General features: G+C 33.3%; 1 protein-coding gene across 3 annotated transcripts in view; it reads left to right on the forward strand.

The window, feature by feature from the left end:
- The window catches only part of LOC136029961 (TATA element modulatory factor-like), a 241,771-nt gene that overhangs the window by 108,879 nt on the left and 112,381 nt on the right, over positions 1–20,511 (forward strand). For all 3 annotated transcript variants that reach the window (XM_065708519.1, XM_065708530.1, XM_065708538.1), the window contains exon 9: positions 1,955–2,148. In XM_065708519.1, the coding sequence (XP_065564591.1) occupies positions 1,955–2,148 (194 nt within the window). The remainder of the gene's footprint in view (positions 1–1,954; positions 2,149–20,511) is intronic.

Consider the following 20,511-nt stretch of genomic DNA (forward strand, 5'->3'; position numbering starts at 1 on the left):
TGTTATTTTTATGTATGATGTGATTATTTATTTTAATTTCTTTTCCCATTTTGGGGTTTCATTTATTCTTTGTCAGTAATTACTGGTCATTTTAAGCTTAAACTGTTAAAGGGCTTGGTTTTTGCTTGTCTCAAGTTTAATATGGCTCTACATTTATTTGAAAAGTTCATTTTCAGAAACCTTTTTTTCAATTAATTCTTTCTGTTTTTTTTTTTATTTCTAGAGTTTTATTATGGGTTAATATAATTGGCATTTCTCCGTTTTTCATGTTTTCGCCCTAAGAATTAAAATGTCTGATTCTAATTTAAATTCTTATGTTGCATTATGTGATCTGAGCGTTGGCTTTGATTGCATTCAGTATAATTAATGTATGAATTTTCTTCAATTTATAATTAATGTTTGGAACGGTTCTTGAACTAAGATTTCGACTCAAATTTAATTTACAGATAATATGTTCGAAAGAATCCTTCTGGGAGATATTACCACTAATAACTCGTGGAGCACCAAGCTGAGCTGAGGCCAAGATGGTGCCGTACGCTCCTCCTCTGTCCCGATCAAATCAAAGCCTCTCCATTTATACCTACCCAAGAAGTTTCAACTTCCCTTAAATCTGTTCTTTCTACCTCCGTCACCCCATTCGAAGACGACCTTCTTTTCGTTTGGCCCTGGATAGTTGGCCGAGAAGGCTGTTCTTAGGGAATCTGTCATCTTTCATCCACAGAACATGTCCTAATCATCTCAACCTTTCTCTTAGTATACCCCTAGATAGTGGGATAAAACCCCATTTTTTGGTCTGCTTACTGTTTGAAATCGGACACACATAATGTCCTTTGATTTTTCTCATCACCCCTCTAAGTATTCCTGTAAGTTTAAACTTTATACCCCCTGAAAACGTCTTTACATTCCCCAGTAACCATTACTATATGTAAACACTGATCAAAGTTTGTAACTTGCAGCCCCTTCCACGGGGACTGCGGGGGAGTAAGTCGTTCCCAAAGACATACTTATTAGGTTATTCGAATATGGTGAATAAAATTGCTATATCAGAATTTTGAGCCGATGACTTCAGGGAAAAAATGAGCGTGGGAAGAGGCCTAGGTGCCCTCCAATTTTTTGGTCACTTAAAAAAGCACTAGAACTTTTAGTTTCCGTTAGAATGAGCCCTCTCGCGACATTCTAGGACCATTCAGTCGATACGATCACCCCTAGAGAAAAAAACAAAAAAAAAAACACATAAAAACTAAAAAATAAATAAACACGCATCCGTGATCTGTCTTCTGGCAAAAAAATGCGAAATTCCACATTTTTGTAGATAAGAGCTTGAAACTTCTACAATAAGGTTCTCTCATATGCTGAATCTGACGGTGTGATTTGCGTTAAGATTGTATGACTTTTAGGGGGTGTTTGCCCTATTTTCTAAAATGAGGTAAATTTTCTCAGGCTCTTAACTTTTGATGAGTATGACTAATCTTGATGAAACTTATATATTTAAAATCAGCATTAAAATGCGATTCTTTTTATGTAACTATTGGTATCAAAATTGATATCCATTTTTTAGAGTTTCTGTTACTATTGAGCCGGGTCGCTCCTTACTACAGTTTGTTACCATGAACTGTTTGACAAAGTGAGTATTTGACATTTAAAAAAAAATAAATTCAAATAAAACAATGTGTGTAAAAAAAAGACATTAAAAAAGACTTTATTTTTGAAGTTCAATATCCTAAACCACACTAGAAAATTTTCAAATAATAAAAAGTTTCATTTTAATACTTAACACCTTATACTTATAAATCATGATATATAAAGCCCCAAGGATGCCCCGCAAGTTTCCTGTGCACTCTTTTTAGTATTAATTTCAAAGCATACAATATATGATTGTTTCTTGGATACAACTCATTATAAAAAGAAATATTAATTGTAGTAATTTTAATCAAGTTAAGAAATTCTATCATAGGCAGCGTCTCAAGAACTATCCTCAAAAATTTCGAAATTGGAGGCTGATGCAATGCTTCAAGAGAAAGAAGAAATTATTATGGAACTGAGAGCAGAAGGAGAAAAACTTTCAAAACAGCAGCTCCAGCATTCGACCGCTATAAAAAAATTGAGAGCTAAAGAGAAAGAAGATGAAAAGCTTTTGAAGATACAAAAGTAAGTGTTTTGTTAGTCCTTTTTGGCTACATTTTCTTGTAAAACCCTCCTAGCATGAGCTTTTTTTCTGTTTATAATGTGCTAATATATTTCACTCTCTAGGTCCATTTAATAAGTTTCGATGTTGGTTTTTTATTTAACTTGTTTTTAATTTTTAACTCCTTTTTATGTTAATTAGCTTGTTTTTTAAACTATTAACTTGTTTTTCTCAACTTACCGATTTTTCTGCACCCTTTTTTGTTTGTCGCATGAATTTGTTAAATTTGTGAACAAGTTTTTGACCATTTTCTAATCTTTAGTTACTTACAGACTTTATCAGTATATGCACTTTTGATAATTACTCATTTTCCAGCCTCCTTTATATTTTTCATAGATAGTTTGATTTTCGACCGCTTCCGAATGTTCAACTACTTCCAAATCTTATCAGTATATGTGCTTCCGATGACAATGCAATAATACAACATCAAAATACCCCCTCTTATATACCCTTCCCATTCGCGTTCAACATAAACGGGTGATTGAGCACAGCAGAAGTGTAAAAAAAATTATTATGCAAGACTTTATGGAGCAGTGGTAAGAACATTTGCCTGTGGTCGTTTTAACTTAGGCTCTTAGAGAAGACTTAAAAAGCCAAAAATTATCAATAGAAAATAATTATACTTGTTTTAAAAATGGATAAAAAATATGCATTTTTAATGGCGCTTGGTATTAACCAAGTGACATATAGCGATCGCAAATTCTGTCGGTCTGTCCCGGTTTTGCTACTTTAGGTAGTTCCAGGTAAGCTTAGATGATGAAATTTGGAAAGCGTATCAGGGATCGGATCGGATTAAATTAGAAATAGTATTTTTCCTGATTTGACCATCTGGGGGTGCCGGTTAATTTGGAAAAAATACAAAAAATGAAGTATTTTTAACTTAAGAACGGGTGATGGGATCTTAATGAAATTAGAATTTTGGAAGGAAATCGTGTCTCAGAGCTCTTACGTTAAATCCCGACCAGATCCGGTGACATTGGGGGAGTTGGAGGGGGGACCTAAAATCTTGGAAAACGCTTAGAGTGGAGGGATCGGGATGAAACTTGGTGGGAAAAATAAGCACAAGTCCTAGATACGTGATTGACATAACTGGAACGGATCCGCTCTCGATGGGGTAGTTTGGGGGGAGGGTTACTTCTTAAAATTAGAAAAATGAGGTATTTTTAACTTACGAAGGAGTGATAGGATCTTAATGAAATTTGATATTTGGAAGGATATCATGTCTCAGAGCTATTATTTTAATCCCGACCGGATCCGGTGAAGGGAAGTTGGGGGGGGTGGAACCTAAAATCTTGGAAAATGCTTAGAGTGGAGGGATCGGGATGAAACTTGGTGGGAAAAATAAGCACAAGTCCTAGATACGGGATTGACATAACCGGAACGGATCCGCTCTCTTTGGGAGAGTTGGGGGGACGGTTAATTTCAAAAAATTAGAAAAAATGACGGGTTTTTAACTTTTAATGAAAGAGTGATTTTTAACGAAAGAGTGGTCGTATCTTAATGAAATTTCATTTGAAGGACCTCGAAACTCAGATCTCTTATTTTAAATCCCGACAGGATCCAGTGTCATTAGGCGAGGACCGGAAATCATGGAAAACGCTTAAAGCGGAGAGAACAGGATGAAACTTGGTGGAAAGAATACGCACAAGTCCAAGATAGGTGACTGACATAACCAGACCGGATCTGCTCTCTTTTGTGGAGTTGGGGGGGGGGAGTAATTCGGAAAAATTAGAAAAAATGAGGTATTAGTAACTTACGAACGGGTGATCAGATCTTAATGAAATTTGATAGCTAAAAGGATCTTGTGCTTTTGAATTATAATTTTAAATCCCGACCAGATCAGGTGACATTGAAGGGAGTTAGAGGGGGAAACCAGAATTCTTGGAAAACGTGAAAATCGAGGTATCTTACGAATGGGTGATCGGATCTTAATGAAACTTGATATATAGAAGAATCTTATGTCTCAGATGCTTCATTTTCAATTCGAATTGGATCCGGGGACATAGAAGGCTGGAGGGGGAAACAGAAATCTTGGAAAACGCTTAGAGTGGAGAGATTGGGATGAAACTTGATGGGAAGAATAAGCACAAGTTATAGATACAAGATTGACATAATTGATATGGATCCGTTCTTTTAGGGGGAGCTGGGGGTTGTTAATTTGGAAAAATTCGAAAAATTGAGGCATTTTTAACTTAAGAACGGGTGACCGGATCTTAATGAAATTTGATATTTAGAAGGAACTCATGTCTCAGAGCTTTTATTTCAAATCCTGACCAGATCTTTTAATATTGGGGGAAGGTGGAGGGGGAAACTGGAAATCTTGAAAAACGCTTATAAATCTCGTAGATACGTTATTGGCGTAACCGGACTGGATCCGCTCTCTTTGGGGGAGTTAAGTGGTGGGGTTCAGTGCTTTGGTGAGTTTGGTGCTTCTGGACGTGTTAGGACGATGAAAATTGGTAGGCGTGTCAGGGAGCTATACAAATTGTCTTGATAAATTCGTTTCCCCGATTCGACCATCTGGGGGGGGGGCTGAAGGGAGATGAAAAATTAGAAAAAACTGACGTGTTTTTAACTTACGAGTGGGTGATCGGATCTTAATGAATTTTGATATTTAGAAGGACATCGTGACTCAGAGCTCTTATTTTAAGTCCCGACTGGCATTAAGCCTCTGATTTTCCTTTTAAAGCAATCCATTGATTCTTAGACTTTTGCTAGAGCTAACACCATATGAGCTCTTGGCTCTTCCGACCTCGTTGCAAGTGCCATATCAGCTCTTAGCTCTTGTTTATTGTCGAAAATCTGTGGATAGAAGTGAAAACAGGTGCAAAACAGACATCATCTTTTTAACTCGTTTTTCCCAAGTCATCGGGTTCTATTCATCTTTACATCTATAACATAGATCTATTTGATATATATGTTATGGAAAGCCCAGTTCGTGTTGTGTCCCACGTTTTCACTTATATCTATAGATTTTCGATAACAAATTATCTGCTACTTTTAAGTCAATTTTCAAAATGAATTTTAAAATATACATTTATTATTCTGTTTCTATAATTAAAGAAAGGTTAAGGTGGCTCGGCCACGTTTTAAGAGTGAGGGACGACAGTATGATCATCTCGTTTTATTAAATGAAGAAAAAAGAACAATTTTTAGCTCGTTTTCCTCAACTCACCGAAGTTTTTACTGCCTTTTTCTTTGCTTGCTTGTATACAAGTAAATTTTGAAGCCAAAATATTAAACAAGCGCAATTGACTGTAGTCGGATGGCAATGTTTCCCATCTCAGACCTCAGCGGTAATATTCAAGTTTATACTAGTGCTTCTTTGAAACAGTAAATTTGCAATATTTTCGTTAAGAACATGAAAATGCCCAATTGGGAATCTGCTTAAATGTTTTTAGTCTCCTATCCAAAGTAATTTTGCTCGTTTTAAGTTTGATCGGAGGGTTTTGCTTGTATTTGGCAAGAATGTTCAGTTGACGTTTTTTTTTTCTATGAAAGTATAGGATTTTCTTTATCCCAAAAATGAGAGGATTGCCCTTATTTACGAGAACCAACCATTTGATTTCAATTGTAAATTTTAATTTTGGCCTTACTAGAAACAAGTAAAATCCCGACAAGTTAAGTTTTTTATTGTTAGGATCTACAATAAAAATTTCCGGCAATTTAAATGCATATAAAGGATATGTTCGCATTACGCCACTGACGGTCAGAATTTAGTTTACTAAATCATCTTGGCAATATAAGAGCGACCTTTAAATTACAAAGTAAAACCTTTGGGAAAAATTGTCGTCTCTAAGATTTAAAATCGCATCGTTTCAAATTTGAAAGATTGTTAAGTCAGCGAGTATTTGACTGGGACTGCAATGTGCTTGTGAAAGAGTTTGAAATAATCTTTTTGAACGTTCAATAGATAACGATAAGAAGAGTAAAAGTAAATGTCAATATTGTTCAGATATTGAGTCTTTTGGTGCTAATTACTTGCAGCTCCTGGATTTTTAGAAAGAGGAGGGGGAGGGAGCTGAAGCCAAAAACATAAAGAATAGAACGGCTTTTATTTTGGATTGATAATAAATATATACTTTCAACAATGCTGAGTCGATTGACTACCTTATAACCTTTGCAATACAATAATTTTCCTCTTGTTATACCAATATTGTTTTCTTATGTGGCACAAAATGGCGAAAAATAGAACTCAAACCAGATAGCCAAAGCCAAAAACCACATGGATGTCAATGTTAGCTCTAATATGAGTCCCAATTTTCATCTCTACAACTTTCCGGTTGCCTGTTAGAGCCGGGGGGCATGTAGATTCTACCCGTTCAAACTGTGATTTTCCTTGACTTTCGATGTGGGGCTTTAAAAGACAGATTGAGGATTGTTTTACGATGACAATTTTGATGCTTTGATGCTTTCCAATTTGAAATCACGTTTGAAAGTTCCAGACTTTCCAGAAAATTTCTTCGCAATTACACATTACTGTTCATCCATATCAGCGGCAAGGGTTACTTTTCTGAATTATAATCAACTGAGAATTGTTTCTTACTTTACAGTTTCTTTGTAAACACGTTCAAATTTCCCATTATTTTGAGCTGACGTACGACTTCCTGCTGCAACCATGAGAATAGGAAAAATATGGATTGAGACGAGGATATTCTCTGCATCTGAATTGTTAACAGACTCTGCTCTTCAACGAGAATAATTTACCCCTTGGCTTTCCAATGATTTGACATCGTGTCTGTGGAATGAGTATTCACCAGTTTATGTGCGGATGTTTCATTTCAGTTTGGAGGACAAGAAGAAGGAGTTTGGAGAACTACCCCCTGGTTATATTTTCTTAATGAATCTCAATCTGTTTATTCCTTCTAGTATAAGTATCGAGGTTTTGGGCATATTTCCTTTACGGTCTTAAATTTATGACTCATTATTGATTGCTAAGGGATAATCAATTCTCCTGACCAAGAGAAAACTAGTATTTAAAGTTTAACTCCGAGCCCTCTGCCTTCAATGGACTCAACTCCAACTCCTTTTATTTCCGGAAGTATAGACCACATTCCAAAAATTCTAGATCCGCAATGTGATGGTGAATAAGGTTTGTTTTGACAGCGCATATCTTGAAGTGAATGGATATTTTTAGAACACTAAAAATACGAGAATTAAAAAGGCCCTGGAGTCGAAGTGTATTAATCTCATCAACTCTACCTCCGAAGTCTTTAATCACGACAATTCCTACTAGTGACCCTTAGTTTCTAACTACCATAGCTCTGGCTTTGCACGACATTAATTCATGGCTGAAGTTGTTGGAGTCGTTCCTTAATGATGTCTTTGAAGTCCGAGTCAGGAGAACGAAGATCATGGATGCATATTCATTTAATGGTTTGTTTGAAAACTGAAAAGCTCGAAGACCTTAAATACTGACGATTCCATTTCCAGACATTAAATTTTCATTCCATCTCCTGAGTCCAAGGTTCTGATAGCTGTCGACAAGGCAGACGGTCATTAGTATTTGAGATCCTTTCCACAGTTCCTCATTACTGTTGTTTGTAAAATAAACAGTTCTTCAATATTTCCACCTCGCTCGATTCTTAAACTGACAATTGAAAGATATTACAACATTTTAGTCTTTTATTCCATGGAAATAAAGTTATAAAGTGAAAGATGTTTGATATGATAAGTTGTATGTCCAAAATTAGAATAGGGCTACGAAATAATGTATGTTAAAAAAGGATACTTATGTGAATCGTTTTAAATCAATTGAAACATTAATTAAATTTGACAACTTTTACTCCAGACTTAATTTACAACTACTTCCACTCTGACTTTAGCAGTAAATTGGACCTGATTCAGACTTCATGGCCCTGGTTGGGAGGCAAACGAAGAGTCAGATAAATTTATTCTTCTTCGTATACCTCATCTTTATTTGACACAAAAATAAATCTGTCAGGGCTTTGTGGGCTTTGCTTCCTATGATTCTCAGCTAATGTAATAGTGTGATAAAGCAATAGCAAAAAGTGATAAAGCAATAAATGCAAGTGTGTTCAATAGCAAAAAAGCAGTAAATAAACCAAGAAATGCTCAAAAATTACAGAAAGGATGCATCTCAGAAGGATGTGGCAATTGTTTCAATGCCGAAGTTTGAAATTTCGTCAATGAAATGCAAAGTAAATTTAATGCAAAGCAAAATATAAAGCAATTACGTATAATTTAAAATCGAAGGATGGTATTTACTTCACCACAGTAAGTTCTTGCGATACAGGAAGAAGAATCTGTATTCCTGTTTTTGTCGCATAAACCTTATTTTTGTGTGTAAAAAGAATTTGTCAAAGTAATGCGTCCTTGCAAATTGTTTTGCATCCTATTTGTTGTTATTCAAGGATTTAATTTTTTGATTTAATCAGTCCTTAAATTGCGTGAAATTGAGTATTCTAGTGTTTATTTTCTTCTTTTCATTTTTAACGTCTTTTTCTTGGTCAAAGATTAGCTCCGAGTAATTGTATCCGAGTAATCAAATGCAGTAATTGCATTTGAAGTGAAAAGAAAACCTGATTCATTGAAGCCCATCTTCCTCTGATTTTTCAGAGTGCTTAAGAAAACTGTCCTATTAGAGAGGGTGGTCAGATTCTTCTCTTTTTGTGGAGTTTCCCACTAGTTTTTGTGAAATTTGAAGATTATCTGTATTTGCAACAGCTCTGGTGTATTTTGCGGCTTCGACTTATCTTATGCACTTAATTGGTTCATTCTCTGGATTTTATGATGTCATCTCTACATTTTGTTTCATTTCTTCTAGATTTGCAATTTTCTCGCATTTATAACTGTCTAATCATGACTTTGTGACGTCTTCTCTTGATTCTGTAACCTTTTTACCTTTTTTATGCATTTACTGGAATTTGTAATATGTTTCCCAGTTTTTTCCCTGCAGTTTCCGGACTTCCCTGACGCCTTCAGAACATTTTGCGCTGTACTTTCTGAAATTTGTGAGTTTTTTGAAAGATTATTCCGCCTTCGGTTTTGAACTTTCCTCAATATTCTGGTATTAAATGTGCGTTTACTTTGTCATCGTTGAATGAAATCTTTTTTGTTAGAGCACTGTTATGCATGGGAATTCGTTTGGTGATCAGTCTTCAAGGTTATAATACAAAAGAGATTCACCGCCTTATCGTAGTATAGATTCAAAGTCGGTATTAGAATATTCCGGCGCTATTGTATCTCAGAGAGCCTTGATGTAATGTGCTCCTGGGATTATATGTGTCCCTATGATTGCACTACGAAAGGATATCATTCCTGGCGACGTAAAATATGAAACGAACAAATCTGAGGTCCGTAATTGATCTGGTGAATAAATTTGTCTGTTTATCCTACATATTTCAAAAGTAAAAACTTCCAAATTTTGGTTTTCTGAGATGTGTTTTCTAGTACACATTTTCTTGGTGTGTCTGATCATACATTCTCAATCTATCTCTTCTTCCGTGAGACATGGCTACAAGCAGGAAGCAATCTGAATCACAGATGTCGGTTTTAAATAGTTTTTAAGTACAGTTGTAGCTTGTTCAATGCGAAGGTCAACAAAAACTTTAACCTTGAATATTATAGCTTCTAAGACCAGTATTAAATATTGTACATCATTTTCTGTCCGGTTCTTCGTTTTGTTTGAGATGTGGCAAATTGAACATGATTAAATATAAATACTTCTCCTCTATTCAAGTTTGAGAAGTCGTACCAGTTCTTTCCATGAGTTTTGATAGTTATGTCAACTTTTAGCATTCGGTTGTGGTTTTTAAGGTTAATATTTGGGATTATTTGTCAAATAATAATATATTATGTCAAAAAAATGCATTGACTGTTAACTGTAAAGCATTTTTTTTTCAACATAAGTAATGATTCTTATGGTAATTTTTCGATTTTACCTAATGTATCGAATAGCTGAAAACAAGCCGAAAATTTGTAGAATTGATAAGAAATTAGACGTTAAAACATCAACTGAAAATGGAAAAACAAAACAATTGCTATGATCAAAGCTTCGATGTTTTGACAATATTTCACGGAAGCTAGAACAATAACAATAACAGAAACTTAACTTGTTGCCTAAGCTTTTTAAAGTGGGGAAAATAAAGTGGGGAAAAGAAAAAAAGAAGGTCGAAAGAAAGGTCGCTAAGAAGGACGAAAAACAACTTTGAAGGTTATAATATAATCCCACCATATCAAACTGGTCGTCCAAAATCAAAACTAATCTTCGCGAAAAACCTTATTGCCTTATTTTGAATGCATTATGCATTACATCATTTCTGATGTATCGATTGGAAACGTTAGATGAATCATTTGGCATATCCTTTTTTGCCCATTTCATTAGTAGAGTGTTCACTATAGTTTGTCATAAAACCTGGAAACTTCAAACTGCAATTGCTTAAAATGTAGATCAGAAAATACGTTTGAGTTTTGTGAAGCATTTGCTACAAATAGTATCCCAAATGGTATCTGCGGCTGATGAAAAATATTCGTCTCGTTAAACCAGCTCTTCTGAAAATTTTCCTTTAGCAGGTTCTGTCACTTCAACTCAATTTCTCCCCTAAAGAGAATGAGTTTGGCTCTGTTACTTTAATTCAAATTGCGTTATGTTACGCATCAATGATTTGTAATTGCGTTATGTTACGCATCAATGGTTTGTAAATAATCTGTAGTTCATAAAAGGGCAACTGTTCTATGTAACAGCCATTGTGGATATGCAGTTTTTCAGTTCTGGAAAGTTGCAAATCCATAGTCAAAATTAAAAATAAAAGTTCTATCTTTAAAAGAAATTTGAGTATGATTATAAAAGAAATAATTCTATAAAAGAAAATTTGAGCGTGAAGTAATATGAATGTTTCTTTGTGTGATTACTTTCTTTCTTACGATTTTTTGACCTCGTCAGAACCTATCTTGTGTGTTTGTAGTCAAGTCAATTATCGTAGTTGAGGGTACAAACGCTCTCATAATATTTAGGACGACTGTAACTAAACAGACCGCTTCTTCTTACTAAGCTTAATAAACCCATTAATCATTGTAGAAAGGCCTCTAAAATAAAAGTTTGCCATTTGACATTACCTGACAACATCCTAGAGTCGTCTATCTTCTTTTACTCTACAGTAGTAGTGGTTAAAAGCTTCCTTCTGTGGCACTCCCCCTAATAGCATTTGTTTTTATGGCACTTGGTATTACCCAAGTGACATATAGCAATCGCAAATTCTGTCGGTCTGTCGGTCCCGGTTTTGCTACTTTAAACATTTCCAGGTAAGCTAGGACGATGAAATTTGGCAGGCCTATCTGGGACCAGACAAGATTAAATTAGAAATAGTCTTTTTCTCGATTTGATCATCTGGGGGAGGGGGCCCTTTAATTCGGAAAGAAATAGAAAAAATGAAGTATTTTTAACTTACGAACGGTTGATCAGATCTTAATGAAATTTGATGTTTGGAAGGATGTCGTGTCTCAGAACTCTTATTTTAAATACCGACCGGATCTGGTGACATGGGGGGGGAGTAGGGAGGGGGAAACCTAAAACTTGGAAAACACTTAGAGTGGAGGGATCGGGATGAAACTTGGTGAGAAAAATAAGCACAAGTCCTAGATACATGATTGACATAACCGGAACGGATCCGCTCTTTTTGGGGTAGTTGGGGGGGGGGGGTTAGTTCTGAAAAATTAGAAAAAATGAGGTATTTTTAACTTACGAACGGGTGACCGGATCTCAATGAAATTTGATATTTAGAAGGATATCGTGTCTCAAAGCTCTTATTTTAAATCCGGAACAGATCTGGTGACATTGGGGGAGAGTTGCGAGGGGAAAACCTAAAACTTGGAAAACACTTAGAGTGGAGGGATCGGGATGAAACTTGGTGGGAAAAATTAGCACATATCCTAGATACATGATTGACATAGCCGGAACGGATTTTCTGTCTTTGGGGCAGTTGGGGGGGGGGGGGGGGTTAATTCTAAAAAATTAGAAAAAATGAGGTATTTTTAACTTACGAACGGGTTATCGGATCTCAATGAAATTGGATATTTAGAAGGATATCGTGTCTCAGAGTTCTTATTTTAAATACCGACCGGATCTGGTTACATGGAGGGAGGAGTTGGGAGGGGGAAACCTAAAACTTGGAAAACACTTAGAGTGGAGGGATCGGGATGAAACTTGGTGCGAAAAATAAGCACAAGTCCTAGGTACATGCCGGAACGGATCCGCTCTCTTTGGGGTAGTTGGGGGGGGGATTAATTCTGAAAAATTAGAAAAAATGAGGTATTTTTAACTTACGAACGGATGATCGGATCTCAATGAAATTTGATATTTAGAAGGATATCATGTCTCAAAGCTCTTTTTTTAAGTCCCGACCGGATCTGGTGACATTGGGGGGAGTTTGGGGTGGGAGAACCTAAAATCATGGAAAACGCTTAGATTGGAGGGATGAGGATGAAACTTTGTGAGAAAAATAAGCAGAAATCTTAGATACTTGATTTACATAATTGGAACGGATCCGCCCAATTGGGGGGCGGGGAAGTTAATTCTGAAAAATTAGAAAAAATGACGTATTCTTAACTTACGAAGGAGTGATCGGATCTTCATGAAACTTCATATTTAGAAGGACCTCGTGACTCAGATCTTTTATTTTAAATCTCAACCGGATCCAGCGTAATAGGGGGGGGGGAGTTGAGGGGAACCGGAAATCTTAGAAAATACTTAAAGCGGTGAGATCAGGATGAAACTGGATGGGAAGAATAAAAACCTGTCTAAGACACGTGACTGACATAATCGGACCGGATCTGCTCTCTTTGGTGTTGTGGGGGGGAGGGGGGGGGGGGGTAATTTTGAAAATTGAGGTATTTGTAACTTACGTAAGAGTGACCAGATCTTAATGAAATTTGATATTTAGAAGAGTATTGCGCTTTAAAGCTCTAATTTAGAGCTCTTTAAAGCTCTAATAACCTAAAAAAAAATCATAGCAACTGATTAAAGAGTGAGTGAAGATTAGCCTATATAGCTGTCCTAGGACTCATGAGAAGATGACTTATCATTGAAATTTAAAGTTAGAGTCAAAAGAAAAGTAAAAACCATAGGAGGGATTAAATAATTAAAAAAAGTCTCTGCCATTTGATAAAATTATATTTAGGACATTTTCTCTTTTACAGATTGAAAAGAAAGAATTAATATTATGAGCCTTTTGAGAGGGCAGCTAGGTTCAGTGCTATTTATGAATGTTGATTATAATTGATCTATCATTAATAAGCACATTAAGACAAAATCTATAAGACTGAACTTGTGTTAGCTATCGGAAACAATAAATAAAATGCATCAAAGCCAGAAGTTGGAAACACTTTTTTCCTTAAGGGTAAAAGGTTTATCTACAATACATCAAATAAATTTCAGAATGGGCAGATATCCGTTATATAGGCTAAATTACTCGATAAATAGAAAAAAAATGGCCAGGAATGCTATAAATTTTGGCAGGGATAACCGTCACCCCTGTTCGATTTAACGCAATATTGGAGTGGAAAATGATCAAAGGACAAGTTAGGTATTGGATTATGGACTACAAGGAAAAGGGATCAACTGAGGTACAGTACTTCTGTCAGGAATAGGACTCTCATATTCCTCTCAGATTCATCAGATTTCATCGCCAGTTGCTTCCTTCATGATAACCAACGCTAATTCATCACAAATTCAGAATATATATTCGCAAAGAACTCTGTTAAGCCGAATGACTATTTCAGTTGAATCGCTGATGAATCGGAGGTAAAAGACTTGAAATTGTCTGTGCAGGATTTCGACTGTTGTTGATAAAAGAGCATCTCCAAGTGCTGAAAAATAAATTCACACCAAATTGTGCACAGGATTCCACAAAACCACTATTTATGCTGGAGGTTCCAGGGACTTCTTGCTTTCCGGCTTCAAGCCGGCTTAAGAGCTTCGGTGTAGACTGGAGAAGTACTGTTGATCCCCGTCCTGCACTGGTATCCTGGACCATTGCTTTCCCTCAGAAAAAGATTTATAGAAAAAGCTCAATATTACTGAAAAAGCTTTATATAAAAAGCTATATATATATATATATATATATATATATATATATATATATATATATATATATATATATATATATATATATATATATATATATATATATATATATATATATATATATATATATATATATATATATATATATATATATATATATATATATATATATATATATATATATATATATATATATATATATATATATATATATATATATATATATATATATATATATATATATATATATATATATATATATATATATATATATATATATATATATATATATATATATATATATATATATATATATATATATATATATATATATATATATATATATATATATATATCTATATATATAAAAATAAGTTGTCTGTGTGTGGATCAGGTGACGTCATGTTTGTCCGCATATGACGTCTGAATTATTTCACACTAATACAAAAGAAGAAAAAAACTAAAAAAGGTAAAAACTACAAAAAAACTAAAAAGAAAAAAAAAATAAAAAAGCTAAAAAACTAAAAAAAACTAAAAAAAGGTAAAAATCTAATAACTAAAAAAAAACTGAAAAAAATAAAAAAAGGCAAAAACTACAAAAAAAATAAAAACTAATAAAAAAACTAAAAAAGCTAAAAAACTAAAAAAACTAAAAAAAAACTAAAAAAAGGTAAAAAACTAAAAAAAAACTAAAAACTAAAAAAGAAAAAAACTAAAAAAAGGAAAAAACTGAAAAATAAAAGAGAAAAAGAAAACTAAAAAAATATGAATAAATATATATAAAAATAAGTTGTTTGTGGGTTATGTCTGTCTGTCTGTCTGTCGAGTGACGTCGTGTTTGTCCGCATATGACGTCTGAATTATTTCACACTAATACAAAAGAAGAAAAAAAACTAAAAAAGGTAAAAACTACAAAAAAACTAAAAAGAAAAAAACTAAAAAAGCTAAAAAACTAAAAAAAACTAAAAAAAGGTAAAAAACTAAAAACTAAAAAAAACTGAAAAAACTAAAAAAAGGCAAAAACTAAAAAAAAACTAAAAACTAATAAAAAAACTAAAAAAGCTAAAAAACTAAAAAAACTAAAAAAACTAAAAAAAGGTAAAAAACAAAAAAAAACTAAAAACTAAAAAAGAAAAAACTAAAAAAAAGGAAAAAACTGAAAAATAAGAGAAAAAGAAAACTAAAAAAATATTAATAAATATAAAAAATATAAATATAAATATAATATAAATTAGCAATCAACAAAGCACCGAGACACAAATGACGACCGGGACACAGGGAGTATAAATGACGACCAGGACATAAGTAAAAAAAAAAACTAAAAAAACTAAAAAAATGGTAAAAACTACAAAAAAACTAAAAACTAATAAAAAAACTAAAAAATCTAAAAATCTAAATAAACTAAAAAAGAAAAAAAAGAAAAAAGGAAAAAAATAAAGGAGAAAAACAAAACTAAAAAACGAATGTATATACAGACCGGGACACCGGGATACAAATGACGACCGGGACACAGGGAATATAAATGACGACCGGGACACAGGGACACAACTACAATGGGGACGCCGGGGGGCACAGGGGGATATAAATGACGACCGGGACACCGGGACACAAGGAATATAAATGACGCCCGGGACACTCAAAGAGAAATCACAGACTGGAACACCGGGACACAAATGACGACCGGGACACAGGGAATATAAATGACGACCGGGACACAGGGACATAACTACAAAGGGGACGCCGGGGTGCACAGGGGGATATATAAATGACGATGGCGACTCAGGGGATGGTCGATTAGCAATCACCATCAACAAAGCTCAAGGGCAATCATTAGAATCATGAGGTATAGATCTGAATACGGATTGTTTTCCCATGGACCATTATATGTTGCATGTTCAAGAGTCGGTAAACCTGACAATCTATTTATATGCACAGACAATGGGACAGCAAAGAATGTTGTATATTCGCAAGTTTTACGTAGTTAAAAACATATATATATATATATATATATATATATATATATATATATATATATATATATCTATATTCACAGGTGGGACATAGGGACACAACTACAATGGCGCGTAACTAATATGGCGCGTAACGACTTACGCTTTCGGGGGGGCTTGGGGGGGGCGCGAAGCGCCCCCTCCAACTAGGTGTTGGGGTGGCGCGAAGCGCCACCCCAACAGCTAGTATATATATAAAAATAAGTTGTCTGTGTGTGGATCTGTGGATGGATCAGGTGACGTCATGTTTGTCCGCATATGACGTCTGAATTATTTCACACTAATACAAAAGAAGAAAAAAACCAAAAAAGGTAAAAACTACAAAAAAAACTAAAAAGAAAAAAAAACTAAAAAAGCTAAAAAACTAAAAAAAACTAAAAAAAGTTAAAAATCTAATAACTAAAAAAAAACTAAAAAAAATAAAAAAAGGCAAAAACTACAAAAAAAACTAAAAACTAATAAAAAAACTAAAAAAGCTAAAAAACTAAAAAAAACTAAAAAAAACTAAAAAAAGGTAAAAAACTAAAAAAAACTAAAAACTAAAAAAGAAAAAAACTAAAAAAAAGGAAAAAACTGAAAAATAAAAGAGAAAAAGAAAACTAAAAAAATATGAATAAATATATATAAAAATAAGTTGTTTGTGGGTTATGTCTGTCTGTCGAGTGACGTCGTGTTTGTCCGCATATGACGTCTGAATTATTTCACACTAATACAAAAGAAGAAAAAAAACTAAAAAAGGTAAAAACTACAAAAAAAACTAAAAAGAAAAAAAACTAAAAAAGCTAAAAAACTAAAAAAAACTAAAAACTAAAAAAAACTGAAAAAACTAAAAAAAGGCAAAAACTAAAAAAAAACTAAAAACTAATAAAAAAACTAAAAAAGCTAAAAGACTAAAAAAACTAAAAAAACTAAAAAAAGGTAAAAAACAAAAAAAACTAAAAACTAAAAAAGAAAAAACTAAAAAAAAGGAAAAAACTGAAAAATAAGAGAAAAAGAAAACTAAAAAAATATTAATAAATATAAAAAATATAAATATAATATAAATTAGCAATCAACAAAGCACCGAGACACAAATGACGACCGGGACACAGGGAGTATAAATGACGACCAGGACATAAGTAAAAAAAAAAAACTAAAAAAACTAAATAAATGGTAAAAACTACAAAAAAACTAAAAACTAATAAAAAAACTAAAAAATCTAAAAATCTAAATAAACTAAAAAAGAAAAAAAAGAAAAAAGGAAAAAAATAAAGGAGAAAAACAAAACTAAAAAACGAATGTATATACAGACCGGGACACCGGGATACAAATGACGACCGGGACACAGGGAATATAAATGACGACCGGGACACAGGGACACAACTACAATGGGGACGCCGGGGGGCACAGGGGGATATAAATGACGACCGGGACACCGGGACACAAGGAATATAAATGACGCCCGGGACACTCAAAGAGAAATCACAGACTGGAACACCGGGACACAAATGACGACCGGGACACAGGGACATAACTACAAAGGGGACGCCGGGGTGCACAGGGGGATATATAAATGACGATGGCGACTCAGGGAATGGTCGATTAGCAATCACCATCAACAAAGCTCAAGGGCAATCATTAGAATCATGAGGTATAGATCTGAATACGGATTGTTTTCCCATGGACCATTATATGTTGCATGTTCAAGAGTCGGTAAACCTGAAAATCTATTTATATGCACAGACAATGGGACAGCAAAGAATGTTGTATATTCGCAAGTTTTACGTAGTTAAAAACATATATATATATATATATATACTAGCTGTTGGGGTGGCGCTTCGCGCCACCCCAACACCTAGTTGGTGGGGGCGCTTCGCGCCCCCCCCAAGCCCCCCCCGCGCGCGTAAGTCGTTACGCGCCATAATAGTTACGCGCCATTGTAGTTGTGTCCCTATGTCCCACCTGTGAATATAGATATATATATATATATATATGGTTTTAACTACGTAAAACTTGCGAATATACAACATTCTTTGCTGTCCCATTGTCTTTGCATATAAATAGATTGTCAGGTTATCCCCCTGTTTCCCCCGGTGTCCCCGTTGTAGTTGTGTCCCTGTGTCCCGGTCGTCATTTATATTCCCTGTGTCCCGGGTCCCGGTCATCATTTGTATCCCGGTGTCCCGGTCTGTATATACATTCGTTTTTTAGTTTTGTTTTTCTCCTTTATTTTTTTCCTTTTTTTTTCTTTTTTAGCTTATTTAGATTTTTAGATTTTTTAGTTTTTTTTATTAGTTTTTAGTTTTTATTTCTTTTTAGTTTTTTTGTCCCGGTCGTCATTTATATCCCCCTGTTTCCCCCGGTGTCCCCGTTGTAGTTGTGTCCCTGTGTCCCGGTCGTTATTTATATTCCCTGTGTCCCGGTCGTCATTTGTATCCCGGTGTACCGGTCTGTATATACATTCGTTTTTTAGTTTTGTTTTTCTCCTTTATTTTTTTCCTTTTTTTTTCTTTTTTAGTTTATTTAGATTTTTAGATTTTTTAGTTTTTTTATTAGTTTTTAGTTTTTTTTTCTTTTTAGTTTTTTTGTAGTTTTTACCTTCTTTTTAGTTTTGTTAATTTTTTTTTTTACTTGTGTCCTGGTCGTCATTTATACTCCCTGTGTCCCGGTGCTTTGTTGATTGCTAATCGAACATTCCTTTTGTCCTGGTCGCTTTCTCTTTGAGTGTCGTCATTTATTTTTTTCTTTTTTAGTTCTTTTAGTTTTTACCTTTTTTAGTTTTTTTTTAGTTTTTAGTTTTTTTAGTTTTTTACCTTTTTTTAGTTTTTTTAGTTTTTTAGCTTTTTTATTTTTTTTATTAGTTTTTAGTTTTTTTGTAGTTTTTGCCTTTTTTTTTAGTTTTTTGTCCTGGTCGCTTTCTCTTTGAGTGTCGTCATTTATTAGTTTTTTCCTTTTTTTTTTTAGTTTTTTATTGGTTTTTACCTTTATTTTAGCTTATTTTTCAGTTTTTTCCTTTTTTTTAGTTTTTTTTTATTTTTTATTTTTTTTAGTTTTTTACCTTTTTTTAGTTTTTTTAGTTTTTTTAGTTTTTTAGCTTTTTTACTTTTTTTATTAGTTTTTAGTTTTTTTTTGTAGTTTTTGCCTTTTTTTAGTTTTTTCAGTTTTTTTTTTTAGTTTTTTATTGGTTTTTACCTTTATAGTTTTTTTAGTTTTTTAGCTTTTTTATTTTTTTTATTAGTTTTTAGTTTTTTTTGTAGTTTTTGCCTTTTTTTAGTTTTTTCAGTTTTGACGTCACCTAATCCAGTTTTTTCAGGTGACGTCTCCTGACACATCCATCCACACATCCATCCACACATCCACAGACAGACAACTTATTTTTATATATATAGATAGATAGATATATATATATATATATATATATATATATATATATATATATATATATATATACATATATATATATATATATATATATATATATATATATATATATCTATATATATATATATATCTATATTCACAGGTGGGACATAGGGACACAACTACAATGGCGCGTAACTAATATGGCGCGTAACGACTTACGCGCACGGGGGGGCTTGGGGGGGGCGCGAAGCGCCCCCACCAACTAGGTGTTGGGGTGGCGCGAAGCGCCACCCCAACAGCTAGTCTATATATATAAAATAAGTTGTCTGTGTGTGGATCTGTGGATGGATCAGGTGACGTCATGTTTGTCCGCATATGACGTCTGAATTATTTCACACTAATACAAAATAAGAAAAAAAACTAAAAAAGGTAAAAACTACAAAAAAAACTAAAAAGAAAAAAAAACTAAAAAAGCTAAAAAACTAAAAAAAACTAAAAAAAGGTAAAAAACTAAAAACTAAAAAAAACTGAAAAAACTAAAAAAAGGCAAAAACTACAAAAAAAAACTAAAAACTAATAAAAAAACTAAAAAATCTAAAAAACTAAAAAAACTAAAAATACTTAAAAAAGGTAAAAAACTAAAAAAAACTAAAAACTAAAAAAGAAAAAAAGTAAAAAAAGGAAAAGACTGAAAAATAAAAGAGAAAAAGAAAAGTAAAAAAATATGAATAAAAATACAAAAAAATAAAAAAGATAAAAACTACAAAAAAACTAAAAAGAAAAAAAGAAAAAAAACTAAAAAAGCTAAAAAAATAAAAGAAGCAAAAATCTAAAGAAGGTAAAAACTACAAAAAAAAAGAAAACAAAATAAAAAAATCTAAAAAAGCTTAAAAACTAAAAAAAAACTAAAAAAAGATAAAAAACTAAAAAAA

The sequence above is a fragment of the Artemia franciscana genome, chromosome 1 (assembly GCF_032884065.1).
Source record: "Artemia franciscana chromosome 1, ASM3288406v1, whole genome shotgun sequence".
Lineage (NCBI taxonomy): Eukaryota > Metazoa > Arthropoda > Branchiopoda > Anostraca > Artemiidae > Artemia > Artemia franciscana.